General features: G+C 37.9%; 1 protein-coding gene across 11 annotated transcripts in view; it reads left to right on the top strand.

Annotated features, from left to right (window-relative positions):
- The window catches only part of KIAA1328 (KIAA1328 ortholog), a 395477-nt gene that overhangs the window by 156876 nt on the left and 215819 nt on the right, over positions 1–22782 (top strand). For 7 of the 11 annotated variants that reach the window (XM_081562372.1, XM_081562370.1, XM_081562366.1 and 4 more), the window contains one exon: positions 33–160. In XM_081562372.1, coding sequence (XP_081418498.1) covers positions 33–160 — 128 coding nt within the window. The remainder of the gene's footprint in view (positions 1–32; positions 161–22782) is intronic. The other 4 variants (XM_081562376.1, XM_081562373.1, XM_081562375.1 and 1 more) reach the window with 2 other exon arrangements.

Here is a 22782-nt window from a genome sequence, read left to right as displayed (position 1 = left end):
TATTAGTTTTTTCCCTTAATTCACAATCTCACCTCTTCAGTTACAATATAAAGAATGCCAAGAACTTCTAAGTCTCTATCAGAAGTATCTGTCGGAACAGCAGGAGAAGCTCACTGTGTCTGTCTCAGAACTTGGTGCTGCTAAAATGCAGGAACAACAGGTGAGTGTCTTACTTCTTACCTTGTTCTTTAATGGATCAACCAGGTGTCAGAAGAGTCATTTGGCCTTTTACTTTGATTGTCTCACTGTATGCATTGTCTTTAGACGTACGATTACAGTCTGTGATCGAGTTGGTTTCATCTACTTCCCTGTTTCCTTTTCCTCTCCTGTTCTGGGGCCCGGAGGTCAGGAATGATTCCTTGACCAGGCTCTGCATCAGGAGGGAAGCTCCTGGTTGTATGGAAGCACAGCAAGAGTGATAAAGAAAACCCAGTGTTAGTGACGATCAGGTGGGCTCTTTTTTACTCATAAGCCTCTTCTAATTCATGTTCAGAGTTTTAGAATAATAAAAGTGTCTTGGTGACTTGTAAAAGCTTTAATTAGAGAAACTGGAATAGTTAATGTGATTTAGTATTTGTATATACTTATTAATCACGTAAGTATATTTGAGTGTTTGCATATTAATGTTTGTATACATACCATCAAATAGTATATATTGCATAGTTAAATGAAACTTCAGAACCCTGTCAGCTCTGATGTGAAACAAGCTCTGAAGATCTGCTTTTTTCTCTCTAGCAAGTGACACCGGATGTCTTTTTCACATCCAAATGAATTTAAATCTTCAAATGGATGAGAGGATACCTTTTGTATTAAAACACTGTAGGAAAAAAGCTATATGCATAGTAGGGTCAAAGTCACTCGTGTTAGTATTAAGACATTGATAATGTACCCATTATCAGAGTAGATTCCATCCTGGTTATAGTTCAGTAGGTTGAGCACAGCTACTTTATTACTAATTCTTCATTATCCATGTTCATTTTCCACTTATGCATGGATGGACAACTTTCAGAAGGATTATCCTGTCTTTCCTGTTAAATTGTACAGGTTCAGGTTCTATATTGATTGCAAGGATTATCCTTTCCCTTTGAGTAGTAACAAGACCTGAGTGGTTTTCTGTAACCCTTCTAAGTTTTATTCAACCTAAAGACACCTGTCTCAGATGGGTTAACAGTTTTGGTCAAGAAAACTCCAGTTTTGAACCTCAAGTTTCAACATGCTTGCCTGCATGCTGAGTCGCTTCAGTTGTGTCCGACTTTTTGCGACCCCTATGGACTGTAGCCCACCAGGCTCCTCTGTCCATGGGATTCTCTAGGCAAGAATACTGGACTGGGTTGCCATTTTCTTCTCCAGGATATGTTCCCAACCCAGGGATTGAACCTGCATCTCATACTTCCCCTGCATTGGCAGGCAGGTTCTTTACCACTAGCGCCACCTAGGAAGCAAGTAAAAAGAAAGAATAATAATTTTTCTGGAATGTGGTAAATCTTAGACTTTTAATATATCCCCCCCCTTTTTTGAAGTCTACAATATTTATAAGAAACAACCAAAGTATGAGTGGTTTATTTGTATTCTAACTTTTGAAAATTTTCTTTGGTTCTGTTTTCTGAAAACTTAGGCTATAAAATGAGGCAGAGAAGGTAGCAGCTAATGTTGTTTGTCTGGATTTGTTTTGCCACTTTGCAAAAAGGCAGACATGTTTTAAGGTGGCCCTTGTCTATTGCTGTCATGAGTGGGTTAGAGAAAACTATAGCATGAAGTTCAGATTTCTGAGCTCTGCTTTTGCATTTCCATTCCCTCCCTCTCCATGGCATAGGTGTTACAGGGCACAGAAACATTGACCAGGGTGTTGGAGGAAAGGCAGAGGGACTTTTCCATTGCCAGTAGTTAAGGATAGAGACTGGAGAAGGAAATGGCAACCCACTCCAGTATTCTTGCCTGGAGAATCCCATGGACAGAGGAGCCTGGTGGGCTATAGTCCGTGGGGTCACAAAGAGTCGGACACGACTAAGTGACTAACACACACATACAATGATAGAGACTGAGAGTCAAGAAATAGTCATTAGGGGACTCTAAAGACATCTAGATTAAGGAGGCCCAGCCCTTTTCTATCTACTTCTAAAAAGAGGAGCGTGAAAAAGCTGGCTTAAAACTCAACATTCAAAACACTAAGATCATGGCATCTAGTCCCATCACCTCAAGGCAAATAGATGAGGAAACAATGGAAACAGTGATAGACTTTATTTGCTTGGGCTCCAAAATCACTGCAGATGGTGACTACAGCCATGAAATTAAAAGACTCTTGCTCCTTGGAAGAAAACCTATGACCAACCTAGACAGCATGTTAAAAAACAGAGACATTACTTTACTGACAAATGTCCATCTAGTCAAAACTATGGTTTTTCCAGTAGTCGTGTATGGATGTGAGAGTTAGACCATAAAGAAAGCTAAGTGTTGAAGAACTGATGCTTTTGATTTGTGGTGTTGGAGAAGACTCTTGAGAGTCCCTTGGATTGCAAGGAGATCAAACCAGTCAATCCCAAAGGAAATCAGTCCTGAATATTCATTGGAAAGACTGATGCTGAAGCTGAAGCTCCAATACTTTGGCCACCTGATGTGAAGAACTGACTCATTGGAAAAGACCCTGATGCTGGGCAAGATTGAAGGCAGGAGGAGAAGGGGACGACAGAGGATGAGATGGTTAGATGGCATCCTGGACTCAATGGACATGAGTTTGAGCAAGCTCCTGGAGTTGGTGATGGACAGGGAAACCTGGTGTGCTGCAGTCCATGGGGTCCCAAATAGTCAGATACTACTGAGTGACTGAACTGAACTGAAGTGAACTGAAAATGAGGCAGGAGGGAGTAAACTTCCTCAAGGAATAGGGTTTTATGTTTAAACTAGTGATTCTTGGATGTTTCCCTAGCAGCCAATCATAGTTAACACTGCCTCTCTTATTTAACCTTAAACTTGAGGAGCAAAACTAAAAAAAACCACAAATATTATAAATTGTTGGTCAATAGTATGGAGCAAGTATATTCTCAAAAGGAGATACTTTTGAATTTTCATTTCAACTTTATCATAGAGAAAAATTTTAAACCATGTTTTCAGGACGTGCCTATTGGTCATACCACTTGTAGGCTCTACTATTTGAACCTGGAGGGAGAAAATAAATTTCCTTTTGAACACCATGTGGCAGTTGTCACCTACATTACCTGATTTGTTCTTTGTGACAGGCTTCTTTTAGCTAAACCAAGGTAAGCATTTTCTCACTCAGCATCTTGGAACCTGGGTGAATTTGGTGGACAAGTCTACTTGTGGTCAGTAAGGGCATCATTCATTGTGAGCACTCTGAGTAAGGATGTGCTGAAGTTAGATGTCCTCTTTATGTGCTCACAAATAGACTGCTCATCTCTATCATAGCACCATTCTTATTCTTTCATAATCACTGTTCATTCATCCATCTCTTTCACCAAGCTTTTTTGAAAACAAGCATCCTGTTGGTTTTTGTACACTCAGAAACGAATATATTTTGGCTTAATAAATATTTAATGTTATTTAACAAAATTTAATATGGTATATACTATGTACTGGTACTGTTCTTAGCTCTTAATGTACATTAAAACATTTAGTCCCTCAGTAGTCCAATGAAGTTATTTTATAGAGGAGGAGCCCAAGGCAGAGCAAGAGATTTGTCCAAGTCATCTAGGTAGCAAGTTGGGAAATCAAGCAACTGCTGTTTAGTCGCTAAATCATGTCTGACTCTTTGCAACCCCATGAGCTGTAGCCCACCAGGCTCCCCTGTCTGTGGGATTTCCCAGGCAAGAAGACTGGAGAGAGCTGCCATTTCCTTCTCCAGGGGATCTTCTGAACCCAGGGATTGAATTCATGTTTCCTGCTTGGCAGGCAGAATCTTTAATGCTGAGCCACCTGGGAAGCCCTGGGAAGTCAAGATATGAACCCAAATAACCTGACTCTGTATTTTCTTGAGAGAAAGACAAGAAAAACTCGAGATAGCTAAAATATATATATATAGAAAATTTGCTTTAAATGTCCTTGTTTCTACAACTAACCCTCTTTTGGATCTTAATCTGAAATCCAGTTTTTTGAACACCAGAGCACAAACCTACTAGAGATGGTGGGAAACACTGTTTGATTTTTCTGTGAGTAGCCACAATGTTAGGTAGATGTAAAATTTTATTTGTTCTCAAAGTAAGGTTTTTTTAAAGTCATCTTTAGATTTTGTCATGGAGATGCAGCAATTCATTTTTCATGAGACATTCATTTGACTTTAAGAGACTTTTTCAGTTTCTTCTTTGTGTTGGTTGCCATGTGGTTCAAGTTGCTTATTATAGGTTTTGTGTATAGTTTTATTAAATCTGCAGTTCTTATGAAGAATGCCCTAGCTTATGGTTTTCTTTTTACTTCTGCCATTTGGTTGAAAAGAAGTTGCTCCATTTACAAAGTAAATTTTTTCCTTGCTTTTCCCCAGTCCTCTTTCTTGCTTTGCCTCAAAGATGAATTTACATTCTCCATTCATCTTATAATTTGTTCAGCCTTACAAATTCTTCACTGTGGAATCTAGAAAGATGTTTCACTTAATTTAGACTGAGACACCTCACTGATGTGTGTCTGTTACTCCATTTCCTGATCCTTAAGAAACAGTACTTAACAAATATAACCTTGGTGCTTGGACATGGGAGGATCCAGTAACTGTAGTTTTGATCAGTGTACATTTTAGAATATAGCTCTTCTTATCACAGGTGATTGTTAATTTCTTTTTCTGTGAATCTAAACTTAATGTCACCTTAAACTATGATGCTTATAACTTCTATTTTAATCTTTTTATAAAGATATTTATTTTTATTTATTTGACTGTGCTGGGTCTTAGTTGCAGCAGGTGAGACCTTTAGTTGTGGCATGTGGGATCTAGTTCTCTTACCAAGGTTCCAACCCAAGCCCCTTGCATCAGGAGCATGGAGTCTTAGGCACTGGACCACCAGGGAAGTCCCCTATTTTAATCTTATTTGATAAGCTGTATCATTTCAGGAATGGTATAGTATTTCCACAGAACTCTTTATATTAAAACCTAGGCTGCATGTTGAGTAGCTTTTCCCACTGTAGTTTGAAAATGTCCCTATGCAAGATTGACTTACTGTTTTTCTAAACTCTTCATTTTTTTGCCAAGTGGATATTAAAAGGTAGATTTGGAATCATCTTGAGATTTCTCCCTTTTCTACCACATGGATAAACTCTCCATTACTTTTTAGCCATGGGCAGTGGATATTAATGAATCTCTGTCATTCTGATCTGGTCAAAGGACTTTTATAAACATTTTTCCATTTTTCCCATGATTACTTGTTCTGTGTTTCTTTATTTAGATCTGGGTCATGGACTGGACAGAATCTGAACCATAATAAAGATAAATCACTGCTGAGTGCATGTTTAATTGTTTCTGTGTTTCTATTACTGCCGTCTCTATAGTTTGTTAAAAGATTTTTGTAGCACTTTGCACCACATTGTCTTGAGACAGCTTCCTATACTGTGATTATTTTCATATATTCTTTTGGTTAAAATTTTTTGTGTAACTACCACATATAGGCATGTGGTAATAAAGCTCCTTACCATTCTTCTTCTTCTTCTAGTACCTTCTGTCTGATTTACTTAGGTATTTTAATATGTAATATTTATTTTATTTCTGTCTATACTAAGATATCTTTGAGTTTGTTATATAAGCCCAGATTTTCTTGGCAGTCCCGAAGTGTCGACACACTTCTAACTGACCAAGAAGCCAAATCAAAAATGTCATGCTCTTTGAATACCCGTTACATGTTTGACTCAAGTGTACTACAGAATTCTTCATGGAATAAAAGATTTGTAGATAGAAAAAAGATGTTATTAACAGCTAACTTCTTATCAGAAACAGTAGAGGAAAGAGGCAGTGGGATGGCATATGCAAAGAGCTGAAGGGGAAAAAAAGCTGGCAGTCAAGCAAAACTTTCCTTCAACAATGAAAGTGACAATAAGACATTCCTAAATAAATAAAGATAGAGAATTTGTTGCTGGCTTACCTGCCTTACAATAAATACTAATAGAAGTCTGTTCAGATGAAAGAAAATGACATAGACAGTAACTCAAATTCACATAAAGAAATACAACACTGGTAAAAGTAATTATATATCTTTCTTTTCTTAAATAGACAACTTAAAAGTCACCTGAATAAAACAACAATTATAAAACTGTATTGTTGAGCTTATAAGATATAAGACTGTGTGTGTGTATCTGTGTGTACTTGCACAAAGGGAAGAAGACGGAAGGAACCTCCGCTGGAGGGAATTTTCTCTGTATTACTGGAATCAGACCATTTTTATCTGTTGACAACATAATCTTATATGTAGAAAATCTTAATACACACACACACACACACACACCCCACACAAACTGATAGAATAAATGAGTTCAGCTGGTTTGCAGGATACAAGATCAGTATGCAAGTCTATTTCTATTTATTATCAATGAACAATTCAAAAATGTATGTATTTAAGAAAAGCAGTGCAATAAAACACTGAAAATAATAAAGCATTGCTAAGAGAAATTAAAGGTCTAAGATACTATTCCATGTTCATGGATTGCAGACTCAATTCTATTAAGATGGTAATTTTCCCCAAATTTGTTTATAGGTTTGTTGCAAACTCCAGCAGATTTCTTCTTCAAAGAAATTGATAAGATGATCCTAAAATTTTTATAGAAATGCAAAGGGACACTAATAGACAGAAATAACTTGTGAAAGAACAACAAAGTATAAGATCACTCTTTCTAACTTTAATGTTTACTCTAAAGGTACAGTATGTAGATAGAATTTTAGCTTGATTTGCATGTCTTTTGACCCCTGATGAAACGGTTTCACTCCAATGTTCTGTTATGTTACTCAGTTCAGTTCAGTTGCTCAGTTGTGTCTGACTCGTTGTGACCCCATGAACCGCAGCACGCCAGGCCTCCCTATACATCACCAGCTGCCAGAATCTACCCAAACCCATGTCCATTGAGTTGGTGATGCCATCGAACCAACTCATACGCTGTCATCCCCTTCTCCTCCTGCCCTCAGTCTTTCCCAGCATTAGGGCCTTCTCAAATGAGTCAACTCTTTGCATCAGGTGGCCAAAATATTGGAGTTTCAGCTTCAACATCAGTCCTTCCAATGAACACCCAGGACTGATTTCCTTTAGGACGGACTGGTTGGAACTCCTTACAGTCCAAGGGACTCTCAATAGTCTTCTCCAACTCCACAGTTCAAAAGCATCAATTCTTCGGCACTCAGCTTTCTTTATAGTCCAACTCTCACATCCATACATGACTACTGGAAAAACCATAGCCTTGACTAGACGGACCATTGTTGACAAAGAAATGTCTCTGCTTTTTAATATGCTGTCTAGGTTGGTCATAATTTTCCTTCCGAGGAGTAAGTGTCTTTTAATTTCATGGCTGCAGTCACCATCTGCAGTGATTTTGGAGCCCAAAAAAATAAAGTCTGATACTATTTCCACTGTTTCCCCATCAATTTCCCATGAAGTGATGGGACCGGATGCCATGATCTTAGTTTTCTGAATGTTGAGCTTTCAGCCAACTTTTTCACTCTCCTCTTTCACTTTCATCAAGAGGCTTTTAGTTCTTCTTCACTTTCTGCCATAAGGGTGGTGTCATCTGCATATCTGAGGTTATTGATATTTCTCCCGGCAATCTTGATTCCAGCTTGTGCTTCCTCCAGCCCAGCATTTCTCATGATGTACTCTGCATGTAAGTTAAATAAGCAGGGTAACAATATACAGCCTTGACATACTCTTTTTCCTATTTGGAACCAGTCTGTTGTTCCATATCTAGTTCTAACTGTTGTTTCCTGACCTGCATACAGGTTTCTCAAGAGGCAGGTCAGGTGGTCTGGTATTCCCATCTCTTTCAGAATTTTCCACAGTTTATTGTGATCCACACAGTCAAAGGCTTTGGCATAGTCAATAAAGCAGAAATAGATGTTTTTCTGAAACTCTCTTGCTTTTTCAATGATCCAGCAGATGTTGGCATCTGGTTCCAACAGATCTCTGGTTCCTCTGCCTTTTCTAAATCCAGCTTGAACATCTAGAAGTTCACAGTTCACGTATTGCTGAAGCCTGGGTTGGAGAATTTTGAGCATTATTTTACTAGCGTGTGGGATGAGTGCAATTGTGTGGTAGTTTGAGCATTCTTTGGCATTGCCTTTCTTTGGGATTGGAATGAAAACTGACCTTTTCCAGTCCTGTGGACACTGCTGAGTTTTCCAAATTTGCTGACATATTGAGTGCAGCATTTTCACAGCGTCATCTTTAGGATTTGAAATAACTCAACTGCAATTCCATCACCTCCACTAGCTTTGTTCGTATTGATGCTTCCTAAGGCCCACTTGACTTCACATTCCAGGATGTCTGTCTCTAGGTGAATGTGAGTGATCACACCATCGTCATTATCTGGGTCGTGAAGATCTTTTTTGTACAGTTCTTCTGTGTATTCTTGCCACCTCTTCTTAATATCTTCTGCTTCTGTTAGGTCCCTACCATTTCTGTCCTTTATTGAGCCCATCTTTGCATGAAATGTTCCTTTGGTATCTCTGATTTTCTTGAAGAGATCTCTAGTCTTTCCCATTCTATTGTTTTCCTCTATATCTTTGCATTGATCACTGAAGGCTTTCTTATCTCTCCTTGCTATTCTTTGGAACTCTGCATTCAAATGGGTATATCTTTCCTTTTCTCCTTTGCTTTTCGCTTTGCTTCTTTTCACAGCTATTTGTAAGGCCTCCTCAGACAGCCATTTTGCTTTTTTGCATTTCTTTTTCTTGGGGATGGTCTCGATCCCTGTCTCCTGTACAATGTCACGAACCTCCGTCCATAGTTCATGAGGCACTCTGTCTATCAGATCTAATCCCTTAAATCTATTTCTCACTTCCACTGTATAAGTCATAAGAGATTTGATTTAGGTCATACCTGAATGGTCTAGTGGTTTCCCCACTTTCTTCAATTTAAGTCTGAATTTGGCAATAAGGAGTTCATGATCTGAGCCGCAGTCAGCTGCTGGTCTTGTTTTTGCTGACTGTATAGAGCTTCTCTATCTTTGGCTGCAAAGAATATAATCAGTCTGATTTCGGTGTTGACCATCTGGTGATGTCCATGTGTAGAGTCTTCTCTTGTGTTGTTGGAAGAGGGTGTTTGCTATGACAGTGCATTCTCTTGGCAGAACTCTACTAGCCTTTGCCCTGCTTCATTCTGTACTCCAAGGCCAAATTTGCCTGTTACTCCAGGTGTTTCCTGACTTCCTACTTTTGCATTCCAGTCCCCTATAATGAAAAGAACGTCTTTTGGGGGTGTTATAGTTAAAAGGAGATCATCTAGGTGCACTTAACCTAATTACATAAGAAAAAGGAGGGTTTCCCCCAGCCAGGAGCAAAAGAGAAAGTCAGAGAGGTTTGAAGCATAAGAATGATATTCAGCATACCGTTGCTGGCTTTGAAGATTGAAAGGGTTAGAAGCTGAGAATTGTCTCTGACCAATAGCAAGAAAATAGTGACTTAAAACTTGCCACCACAAGGAACTGTATTCTGTCAACAACCTGGGCTTGGAATCAGGTTCTTCACCAGATATTTCCAGTTAGAGGATAGCCTAGCTGACACCTTGATTTCAGTCTTGTGAGAAATTAAGCAAAGAACCTAGTCAAACTTGCCTGAACTGCTGACCTGTAGAACTGTGAGGTAGTAAATTTGCTTTATTATAAATTGCTGTTTGTGGTAATTTTTTATACAGAAATAGAAAACTTCAGTATCCAAGAATGTAGTACTGCCATAATGATGGACATTTAGATCAATGGTACAGAATTGTGGATTCAGAAATAAACTCAAGCAATTATGGTCAGTTGATTTTCAACAAAGGTGCCAACACAATCCAATGGGTATAAAATAATCTTTTCAACAAGCATCAATAGGACAATTGGACATGTTCAGAAAAGGTGAATTTAAACCCTTCACACCATGCGCAGAAATTAACTTCAACATTATTTGAACATTGAAGACACTTTTTTTGAAACCTAACTTCATATATTGATTTTTCTCAGTGTCAGATTTTGTTTTTCTGATGCAGTGTTTTTTATGCATATTACAATGAGCACCTGAACTTCAATATTGATCACAGGATTTCAATTAGTCTTATGTAATTAGTAGTAACCAGAAGTACTGCCTTTAATTAAGAAGAATAAAATATTACTTTTATGGTACATGAAATCCTTAATAAGAAAAAAAACAAAAACCAGTGAATGTTCTAGTATTCAAGTAACTACAAAAATCAAGAGATCCTAATATAGTGCCCAAAGCTTTGCTTTTTGGGACCATAATATTAAGACCATTTTGAAATGTCTGGTTATCTTGCTGGTAAATTCACTGTGCTTGTAGGATTGATTGCCAGATCACTTTAACAGCTGTACCCTTAAGTCAATAAACAATGCTAGTCAATAAAATATATACTTTTGATAGCCAAGGAAACAGAATAAGAAATACTACCCTTGACAGATGGGTGAACCTAATAAATCTGGTATTATATCAATTATATTGCAAAGATTCTTGGTTTAAGGGAAATTAATATTAAAAGTATTTGTAGGATTTATTTTGACATAGACTTATTTAAAATGTGGTCCTGTGGTATGAATCATGAAGGCAAAGGTCGTGGGCGCAGGCAAGGCTGTGTGGTCTGCATGTAGCATACTGTGCTGTGTGAATTTTGAATCCTAAGATGACTATGCATATTGAATTTTTTTGTCACTATGGGGATTGAGCTAAGCAAACAATTAGAAAGCCAATTCCTGTGTCTCCCACCACCATCAATCAGATACATTCTAAGCCCAGTACATAGAATTTCAGCTTGTCTGCTATTGTAATGTCTTTACCCAGAAAGTAAACTTAAAATTTGATGATTTAAACTTGTATTTATTGTAGGAAAACAGATAATATAAAGAATGTGAGAGAGACTGACCAAAGAAAGTAATGCTTCATCAAAATGCAAAAAGATTAGCTGAATGTAAATGAGGATAACTCTAATAAAGAAGATGAGAATTCAAAACTCTAATGGGGAACATGAGAAGCATGAATACTTATTCACACTTACTGTCCCCGACTCATTATATATTATCTGGTCTGTAAAGAGTAAGCTCTATCACTGTGAGAGATCAGAACCCTAAGTATAGTGAAAAGGCAAAACCATGCAGACAGTAAAATGATCCGTAGTTGCCTGCATTCAGGGAGACGGAAGGCGGGCGTGGTGGTTGTAACCGGAACATTTGTCAAAATCCATAGTGCTGTGTAACACAGAGACACAAAGAGTGAACCCTAATGAACACTGTTGATTTTATGGACTTTAGGTAATAATAATTCATCAATATTGGCTAATAAATTATAACAAATTCATGGGACTTCCCTGGTGGTCCAGTGACTAAAACTCCTTGCTCCCAATGCAGGGGACCCAGGTTCAATCCCTGGTCAGGGAATTAGATCCCACATGCCACAACTAAGATCTGGTACAGCCAAGTAAATAAATAAATTTTTAAAAATTGTAGCAAATTTATTGAGCTAATGGAAGATGTTAAAAAATCAGGGAAACCATGAGAAGTGAGGGAATAAATGAGAATTATCTGCTTAATTTTTAAGTCTAAAACTGCTCTTTAAAAGTCTGTTAATTTAAAACATACAATGAAAGTAAAGTACACAGTTTAAGTTACTCTAAAGTTATTTGCTACCAAGATTTGTTTTATATTCTAAACAAACTACGTTCTCCGAATTATCGATTGGAATACCACAAGTGAGCAGAGCTAACCATATAACATCTGTATTTTATGCACTTTAGTTTTACATATTTAATAAGTCATTTAATTAATGTAACCAGACTATCAGATATACCTACTTTAAAGGTGATGTTCAGTTCAATTCAGTCAGTTCAGTTCAGTCACTCAGTCGTGTCCGACTCTTTGCGACCCCATGAATTGCAGCATGCCAGGCCTCTCTGTCCATCACCAACTCCCGGAGTCTACCCAAACCCATGTCCATCGAGTCAGTGATGCCATCCAACCATCTCATCCTCTGTCATCCCATTCTCCTCCTGCCCTCAATCCTACCCAGCATTAGGGTCTTTTCCAGTGAGTCAACTCTTCACATGAGGTGGCCAAAGTATTGGAGTTTCAGCTTCAACATCAGTTCTTCCAATGAATACCCAGGATTGATCTCCTTCAGGATGGATTGATAGGATCTCCCTGCAGTCCAAGGGACTCTCAAGAGTTTTCTCCAACACCACAGTTCAAAAGCATCAATTCTGCGGTGCTCAGCCTTCTTCACCATATTAGTCATCTATTCTCTGTAACAAATTACTTCAAAAGACAGCAGCTTAAAACACACTTATTATCACACAGTTTCTGTGGGTCAGAATTCCAGTCAAGTCTTGGCTGGTTCCTTTGCTTCAACGTCCCCTGTAGGCTACAGTAAAGGTGTTGGCAGCCTGGAGGAGGATCTACTTCCCATGCTCACATGTAGTTGCAAAGAATCAGTTCCTTGTGGGCTGTTGAACTGCAGGACTCAGTTCCTACCTGACTCTTGGCTGGAGGCCAACCTCAGTTCCTTGTCATGTAGACCTCTCCAATGTGGCTGTTGGTTTCATCAAAACAGGTAAGCCAAGAAGGCACTAGCATCTACTAGCAAGACAGAAGTTCCTGTTTATATAACCTAGTTGTAGGGGAGACATTTTATCACCTTTGCTGTAATAGAAGCAAGTCACAGGCCCTGCCTATGTGCAGGGGTGATGTTCACACACAAGGGCACCAGTTGCAGGAGGCAGGCTGTGATCGCTGGGGCCATGTGAGAAGCTGCCTGCCACAGGAGAAATTAAGCAAATGGTATGCCGTAGTGGTATTTGAGTATCTGGAAATTAGTTAAGTTCTTAGGACATAGTTCTCTAGTTAAGATTCTACTTTGTTTTATGGAAATTTATATCTTTATTTTCTGTTTTCTAGATACTTGATTTCTCTGATATTTAAGCACAGTTGACCCTTGAACAATGTGAAAATTAGATTTTTAAAAGATTTTATACGAGTCATATCAGAACTTAAAGGCAGAGACTCCAAATCAGCTGATTTTTCCTTGTTAGTCTGGAGCAGAGTTTAAACCAGGGCAGGGCTGCTCCAGCCTGGCCACATACTACTCTCTCTACATTCTGGTCCCAAGTTTGTTTGGTTCAAACTGTGCTAAACCCCAAGGTTGAAAATCTGCATATAAATTTTGACTCCCCAAAAAACTTAACTGCTAATAATAGTCCACTGTTGACCCTTAACTGATGGCATAAACAGCTGAATAGCACATATTTTGTATGTTATATTTGTTACATACCATATTCTTACAGCAAAGGAAGCTAGAGAAAAGAAAATACTATTGATGAAATCTTGAGAAGAGAAAGTACATTTATAGTACTGTAATATCAATACTGTAAGTTTACGTCTCTTTACAAGAAGAATTGGCTTTCATTCAGTTCCTATATCAGCATTATCTTATATAATACAAAACACTGTAGATGTTCAGTTCAGTCACTCAGTCGTGTCCGACTCTTTGCAACCCCATGAACTGCAGCACGCCAGGCCTCTCTGTCCATCACCAACTCCTGGAGTCCACCCAAACCCATGTCCATTGAGTCGGTTATGCCATCCAACCATCTCACCTTCTGTCATCCCCTTCTCCTTCCGCCCCCAATCCTACCCAGCATTAGGGTCTTTTCCAATGAGTCAACCCTTCGCATGAGGTGGCCAAAGTATTGGAGTTTCCGCTTCAACATCAGACCTTCCAATGAAAACCGAGGATTGATCTCTTTTAGGATGGATTGATTGGATCTCCTTGCAGTCCAAGGGACTCTCAAGAGTCTTCTCCAACACCACAGTTCAAAAGCATCGATTCTTCGGTGCTCAGCTTTCTTCACCGTCCAACTCTCACATCCATACATGACCACTGGAAAAACCATAGCCTTGATTAGACGTACTTTTGTTGGCAAAGTAATGTCTCTGCTTTTCAATATGCTATCTAGGTTGGCCATAACCTTCCTTCCAAGGAGTAAGCGCCTTTTAATTTCATGGCTGCAATCACCATCAGCAGTGATTTTGTTACATATATATAAACACTAGCTGCTGCTGCTGCTGCTAAATCGCGTCAGTCGTGTCCAACTCTGTGTGACCCCATAGACTGCAGCCCACCAGGCTCCCTCATCCCTGGGATTCTCCAGGCAAGAATACTGGAGGGGTTTGCCATTTCCTCCTCCAGTGCATGAAAGTGAAAGTGAAGTCGCTCAGTCGTGTCTGACTCTTCACGCTGGACATCAAAATTAAAAGATGATGTGAAAAAGAAATTGATCAGGTTTAACAACTCATCCATTTTTAATGAAGAAGCAACAGTGTGATTGTTTATGGTAGGGTAATTGTTAATTGTTAATGATTGCTTCGTGATAGCTCAGTCTATACACCAATGAATGAATCATTGTCAAATAAAATTCTTACAGCATACAGTATTACAGTCCTCTTCATAATACAATATTGAAAACATTGTTACTTTAAAAAAATTTACCTATGATAATAGACTGATACACAGTTTCTCGAACTATGAGAGACAGTAATATAATTCTATGAAAGCAAAGTTATAAGATAGTGAGAAGACTGACACATTATTAATTTTATATTAAATATCACTCACCTTATGCCTGTGTGAGGAAAGGCTAGCCAACACAAGTCTTTCACATGATATTCTGTAAGATGGAAACTTAGGGGATTACGATGTTGACCCAAAAAGGTCTCACACAGTGCTCACTGAACAATTATTTGATTTTCACATGAGCATACCCACACACACTCCAGATTACTTTGTTTATTAACACTGATGATTATTTACTATTTGTTAAGTGAAAGTGGATCATCATAAAGGTGTTCACCATTGTCGTCTTCCTGTTGACTAGGCTGAGGAGGAGGAGGTGGAGGGGTTGGTCCTGCTGTCTCAGGTGGTGGAGGTGGAAAAGATGGAGGAGGTGGAAGGGGAGGCAGGAGAAGCAGGCAGACTCAGTATAACTTTAAGGAATTATATCCTAATTTCTGTCTGACTTTTTTGCTTTTTCATTTCTCTAAAAATGTTCCTATACAGTACTAATTCTTCTACTATTTGCATTCGTTTCAGTGCCTGAATAATAGAATGGTCCATGTCGTAAAATAAGTTAAAAGCAGTCTTAACAATTTGAACCCTTCTGCCAGATTGTCTAATGCAGTCTGTTTTCTGGCACTGTTTCTTCTATATCTTCTTACTCATCCTCTGGTTCTGACACAACTCATCTTCATCAAATTGTCTTCTGTTAATTCCTCTGGTGTGGTGTCTGTTATCTCTTGAATTTTTCCAAGATCTTTGTCTTAAAACCCTTCATCCCCACCTTTTCCCCCCCTGATATCCACAATCTCTTTCATGATTTTCTTGATTGGCTCTGTTATAAATCCTGTGAAATCATGCACAACATCTGAACCGTTATCTCCAGCAGGAATTTACTGTTGCAGGCCTGATGACTTTCAGGACTTTTTCTGTAACAATGATGGCATCTTCAATGGGGTGATCCTTCTAGACTTTCATAGTCTTCTATCAGGGTTCACTTCCATAGTCTTGACAAGCCTTTTCATAGAGTACTGTGTGGGATGAGCCCTAAAGGTCCTTATGACCTCCTGATCTAGAGACTGAATTAGAGATGTTCACCTGTGTTTGGTGGCAAATAGACTACTTCATTGACTTCGCCATTGAACTTGTAGGGTTCTGGTGTCCAGAGGCATTGTCCAACATCCAAAGAACTTTAAAAGTCAGTCCATTACTGGCAAGATACTTCCTGACATCAGGGACAAAGCATCAGTGGAACCATCCAGAAGAGTTCTCATCCAGGTCTTCTTGTTGTGCACCCTAAAGACTGTCAGCTGATGTTTATCTTTTCTCTTCAAGGCTCAGGAGTTAGCAGCTTTATAGATAAGTGCAGTCTCGATCAAACACCCCACTACCATTTGCACAAAACAATAGTGTTAGCCTTTTCCTTCCTGCCTTAACTCCATGTGCTCACTTTTCTTCCTTACTAATAGATGTCTTTTCTGGCATTTTTTCTAGAATAGGGCACTTTCACCTGCATTAGAAACCTGCTCAGGCAGATATCCTTTCTCCACAATGATTTCTTTAATGGCATCTGGGAGCTTGTCTGCTCCCTTTTCGATGATAGAAGCTGCTTCTCCTGTTATCTTGACATTTTTCACACCAACCATCTTTCTAAAGTTATCAAACCATCCTTTGCTGTCATTAAATTCTCCAGTTTTAGATCTTTCACCTTCCTTTTGCTTAAAGTTGTCATATAATGAGTTCTTTTTAAAAAATCATCTTAGAGTCTATTGGTATGCCTTTCTTATAACCATCCTGCAACAACATAAAAGCTACATTTTCAGTATGAGATAAAAAGGTATTTCACAAAAAGCATGAGGTTTTTGCATCTGCTGGAGTAGCTGTAGCAATGGCTTTACAAATTTCCTTTTTCTTTTTTACAATGGTCCTTAACGCTAGATTCATTTATGCTATAATGGTGGGTAGCCACAGCTGCAGACCTCAATTTAAGCTGCATATCAAGCAATTCAACTTTTTCTGGTAGTGTCATGACTTTTCTCTGCTTCTTGGGACCACTTCTGGCATCATTAGTAGCATTTTGTATGGGTCCCATGGAGTTATTCAAGGTTTACAGTATTGCACTAAACACAATGGAAAATACATGAGAACCACAAGAGATCACTTTTTTACTAAAAGTTCCACAGTTTACTGGAGAGACAAACTGCTCATGCAGAGATGATGAGCATCACATGGTGTTTTAAGCAGACACTCATACTTGCAACACTTGCTGCTGCTGCTGCTGCTAAGTCGCTTCAGTCGTGTCCGACTCTGTGTGACCCCATAGACGGCAGCCCACCAGGCTCTGCCATCCCTGGGATTCTCCAGGCAAGAATACTGGAGTGGGTTGCCATTTCCTTCTCCAGTGCATGAAAGGGAAAAGTGAAAGTGAAGTCGCTCAGTCGTGTCCGACTCTTAGCGACCCCATGGACTATAGCCTACGAGGCTCCTCCGTCCATGGGATTTTCCAGGCAAGAGTACTGGAGTGGGGTGCCATTGCCTTCTCCGTGCAACACTTGAGCACACTGCAATAGTATTAGGAGGTGACTATGAAATTATTACAGTAATACAGCATATACAGTTCATTTATGCAGTTATGATTTAAAACTGAATGTTTATGATTGTTTACATTTATCTCAACTGTGAATGGTGCTATGTACAGTATGTTTGTGTATTTTGATAAATTTTATCAAATTTTTTATCAAATCAAATTTTTTTAATTTGATAAAATTGTGATAAATGTTAATGTTTTGTGATAGACATGTATATTTCATGGTAGTGAATGATAAACTAGTATCTACATACATTTTATGCATTCATGACATACCTTTTTCTTAATTTTTTTTGTATTTCTAGGCTATGTATTTCCTCTATTTTTTCAAATTGTTGCAATTCTCAAACATTTTTTCCAGTATATTTATTGAAAAAAATCCACTTAGAAGTGGACCTGTGTAGCTCAAATCCATATTTGTCAAAGGTCAACTGTGTATGAATTTTGTGTTGAAGATGCTGTCATGGTAGCTGACCAGTCTGTGGAATGAATTATTCTTACCAGGTTTTAAATATTTTACTTTGCTGTATATCTTACCTGTTATTATCATTGTCTTTTTATTATCTATTTGGTCACCTACACAAATTATTATAGATCAGTTGATACCAGTGCGAGAGAAAGGATCAGCCTCTGTATACTCCGTTAAAAGCCATGGGTACCTACTCCAAATCTTCAAATCAGGCTGAATATAATAATAATAAATAACTATCTGATGACATACTATAAGACCATGCTAGTTGAGAGCCAAGTCAGTATTATAGACATGTATTTACTGCTGTCTTAATGTTAATTGTTTCAAGTCACATTGATAATTAATAGTGGGTGTACAGTTTTATATATACTTGCATATTCCACAAATACTTTTTCAAACCAGAAAATCTATTGAAAAATGCAGTCTAGACATTATTGTCTGGTTTTTGACTTGAAGAAATACATTTTATACTAGTAGATTATAGATTTGAAATGAAATCTGAAAAGTTTAAACTGATAATAACATTAACTTTGTGTGTTCTCTACATTAAGTATGACTGGGATACAATGGTTAAAATGCATTGAAGAAATTTAGGTTCATGATCACTCTTTTTGGAGCAAGTAATGTGTGTCCTTATGTTTGAATCTTTATTTGACAGTGATTCCCCATCCTAGATCTCAGAAGGCTATTATATTGTTTATTTATTTCAAATGGACTTTGGCTCTAAGACTGTGCCACCTAGAACAGACCATCATGTGCTAGGAAAGGAAATCTAGTACTCAACAGATTGTCTCGGTACTTCGTGATTCTACTTATATGAGTTTTCTGAAATAGTGAAATTCTTAAAAACAGAAAGTGGAATGGTGGATGCCAGGGGCTGGGAAGGGGGAAAGGGGATTTACTTTTCAATGAATATAGAGTTTTACTTTTACAGGATGAAAAAGTTCTAGAGATCTGTTATATAGCAGTGTATACGGTTAACATTACTGTACATAGATTTCAAATGGTAAAGATGGTAAATTTTATGTTTGTGATTTTGACAATTAAAAATAGTCTCATCCAAAGTGTGAATGCATGTTTATTCATGCAATAGAAAGGCTTAATGTAGAAACACTTCTATTGTATGTATAAGCAGCTATGTTGGTAGTACTTGATTTTGCAGAGTTAATTATCAACATGCTGAGATAAGAAATGAAATGGGATCTAGACCAGTCTTTAATACTACATTAATATCATTCTGATATCTTTTAAATATCAGTCTGAACTCTTTCAACCTAAGCTATTGATCAAAGAGCCTTTCTAAGCTGGAAGGGCTTCCCGAGGGGTAAAGAACCCACCTAAGGGGACTAAGAGACACGGGTTCAATCCCTGGGCTGGGAAAATCCCCTGGAGGAGGGCATGGCAACTCAGTTAAGTATTCTTGCCTGGAGAATCCCGTGGACAGAGGAGCCTGGCGGGTTATGGTCCATAGGGTCACAGAGAGTTGCACACGACTGAGGCAACTTAGCATGCACAAGCTGGAAGAAGTCCTAAATATGCTTCCATGCATTTTGTATGGGAATACTGATGTTGAGATATCGAATATTACTGACAAACCAATTTGACAGACACTGTGCAGGTAAATACTAAAATATAATGTTTGATTGCTTCTGTTTATGGAGTCATACCTTGTTATAACTTAATCTTCTTTCATGTGCCTTTTAGCTGAATTAAATTTCAAATACTTTTGCCACCTGATTTTTACAGTTTTTATTATTCAATAAATATTAAGTTATTTATTCCCTTAAGTATTGACTTTCTTGAACTTTTGCTAGCCTGTTTGTTGCTTTTTTAAAAAAAAAAATTAATGTGAGTTTTGAGCCTTAGTTCATTATTTGATTAATCCTGTAGTTATAGTAATAATGCTCACTGTCTGATTAGAGATTTTAGTGTTTATGTCTATAAAGATTAATTTTCTTATAAGAGAAAGATAAGTGAAACAGTAGGTAAAGATTAAATTATTTGGCAAATGTTTATAGAACATCTACTATGTGCTCACTGTTCTGAGTTCTCTGGGTATACATCCTACCCTCAAGGACCTTATAATCTCAAAGACAGTTCAACAAAAGAAAAAAGTTAAATTTTTGAAATTTCAGATAATGACAAGTGCTTTGTGTTAAGTGACTGCTGGGAATACATGAATGAACCTTCTGAGAAAAATCACAACATAAAAAGTAAACCTGAGATACAAGATGGCTGTGTAAATGAAGAAAAAACAGTAAGAAGAAAAGTACATAAACAAGTCATGAGACTGTTAGATGACATCTCCAAATAATTAACTGCAGGCAGAAAATACATGACCATCACAAAAACTAGGGCAATAGAGGAGGGTTTGTGCAGAAGTCACAGGTGACTGAGAAGAGCTGCGAAGACTCATCCAGTTCACTTGCCTCTTTTCTGAAGCCATATCTATGTAGCTGTCAGCTTTTTTCAATAATTGTTGTGGCCATTGCATTCCCTTTTACTGTATCATCTCTCTGGTCCCTTACTAAACTTTCTCCATTGCTGTTCATTATTTCTTCCTGTTTCTCTCTCTTTTCCCCTTTCATTCTTTGACTACTCCTTATTTCCTTTGAAATATCTAGATGCTTTTCAAGTTCTGATCCCTCTCTCAGGCTCTTCTTTCCACCTTCCCTTCAGACTTCCTACTCATTCAGAGAAACTCACATTGTTTATATCAGTTGCAGATGGAAGGCCTCCTAAGTAGAGGTTTTCACCTGTGACTGTATGACAGAATTACTTAAATTTCTGTTTCATTAACTCTACTGCTGTTACTTTGATCCCACGCTCTTTTGGGGTGGCAGTCCCTGCCATTTTTCACTTCTTGGTTTCTCTTCAGTTGAGTCATTTTCTGTATCCACTTTTATAATCACATAATTTAAGAATCTACTCTTGTACAGTGTAGAGTTGTGAATAAACAGCTGGTTTACATCCTGCCTGTTACCTGTTAAACTGAGGTGACGTCATAATCTTTGTCATAATCCCAGTAGCCACTATTAGCCAATCATTCTGAGTTGACACAAAACTTTTTTTATCATTCCTGGTTTAATGATCTTCCTAGGGCTTCCATACAGAATGGAATAACTGGAACTGAACATATGCACTTACCTTAAATAACTGGGCAGGATATATTCTACAAAAGGTTTTCGAAGTATTGGACACCAGACACTGAAATAGAGCAATCCCTGGAAGAGGAGAAACAAACTAGATGAACAATACAGTTGCCTGGGGATGCTACCTGGAGAGAGATTCCAACTGGCAAGGCAGAGAGGGAAACCCAAGCAGAGACTGGTTGTCTCCTTGAGCTGGGAGGTTGAAGAGGCCAAGGCAGAGTGAATACTAGAGAGGCAGGGCAGAATACCAGCAAGGGGAAAGCTGCAGTTTGAGAGTGCTCCAGAGATCATCAGAGAGCCTCAGGTTTCAAGTTAGGTAATGATCAGTATGTAAGTAAGAGAAAACCTAACGAGTCTGGGGAAAGAACTGCCAAAAGAAGGAACAATCCTTGGAACTTATGTTAGGCTGGAAATAGATCCTGTTTCTATCAGCCACATTGGCATCAGGTACAGTGCTCAGAAGGATATTGCTCCAGTAGATGGGCGTAAGCAAGTCTAGATTAAAAGGATTCTTTTGTTCTGTTATACCTAACGAAGCTTAAAAGTAATAGCTGATAGGATCAAACTGTTTATAGGTAGGTTAACTATATCCAGAATAAAGCATAAGCACATTTGTAGCTCAAGTATAAATACAAAAATATCCAACAACCAAAAAGGTGAAAGACACAGTGTTTTACACCCAATAAACAATGACCATCTCTGTAAAGAAGGAGGAGAATATCACTCAAAATGGGATAAAAGCAACCTAGCAATGACAGACAATGGAATTAATAGACAAAGACACTAAACAAAAATTGCATGTTTTCAAGAAGTTAGAGGAAATATGAGCACATTAAATAGGAACAATATATTTTTTAAAGTCTCAAATGAGACTTCTAAAGACAAAAACTGGAATTTCTATAATGAAAAATACATTGGAAGGTATTAACAGAAAATTTAACGTTGCAGAAGGAAGGATCAGTAAAATGAGGACATATAGCAATATAAATACCCAAAATGAAACAGAGACAAAAAAAGACAGAGAAGGAATAGAGCATATGTGAGCTGTAGAACAACTTCAAGCAGTCTAAGATATGTGAAACTGAAGTTTCCAAATGAATTAAGGAGGATAGAAAATAAATATTTTAAGAAATATGGTCCCTGATTTTTTCAGTATGATGTATATTTTAAACCCATGGATGTAACCAGATGAATGAATTCAAATCACAAGAAACATAGAGAAAACTCTATCAAATCATATCATAATCAAATTACTTAAAATCAAACCAGTGATAAAGAAAATTTCATAAAAACAGGCAGAAAATTAAAACACTACATAAAGAGGAATAAAGATGTGAGCAGATTTTTTTGTCAGAGAGAAAGTGGGAAAACAGTGAAACTATCTTTAAATTACTGAAAGAAAAAAATGTCAAGCTAGAATTTTATACTGAACAAAATGTATCTTTTAAAAATGAAGGTGAAATGCTCTTTCCAATAGCTCAAAAATTGTTCACCCACAAACCTGCATTATAAGTCATGTTAAAGAAAGTCTTGTAGACCAGAATAAATGATACTGGGTAGAGATATGGATTTATACTCATAATGAACACTATAAATGGTAACTTTGTGAGTAAATATAAAATAATTTTCTTCATTTTGTGTTACTCAGTCATGTCTGACTCTTTACAACCCCATAGACTGTAGCCCATAACGCTCCTCTGTCCATGGGAGTCTCCAGGCAAGAACACTGAGTGAGTTGCCATTTCCTTCTCCAGGGGATCTTCCTGACCCGGGGATCGAACCCAGGTCTCCTGCATTGAAGGCAGATTCTTTACCATCTGAGCTACAGGGAAATCATATTATTTATGTGTTTAAAAGA

Source organism: Giraffa tippelskirchi, chromosome 14 (assembly GCF_054371585.1).
Source record: "Giraffa tippelskirchi isolate mGirTip1 chromosome 14, T2T-mGirTip1v1.2.pri, whole genome shotgun sequence".
NCBI classification, from domain to species: Eukaryota; Metazoa; Chordata; class Mammalia; order Artiodactyla; family Giraffidae; genus Giraffa; species Giraffa tippelskirchi.
Note: the sequence above shows the minus strand (reverse complement) of the source record. Positions and strands in the feature narration are given on the sequence as shown.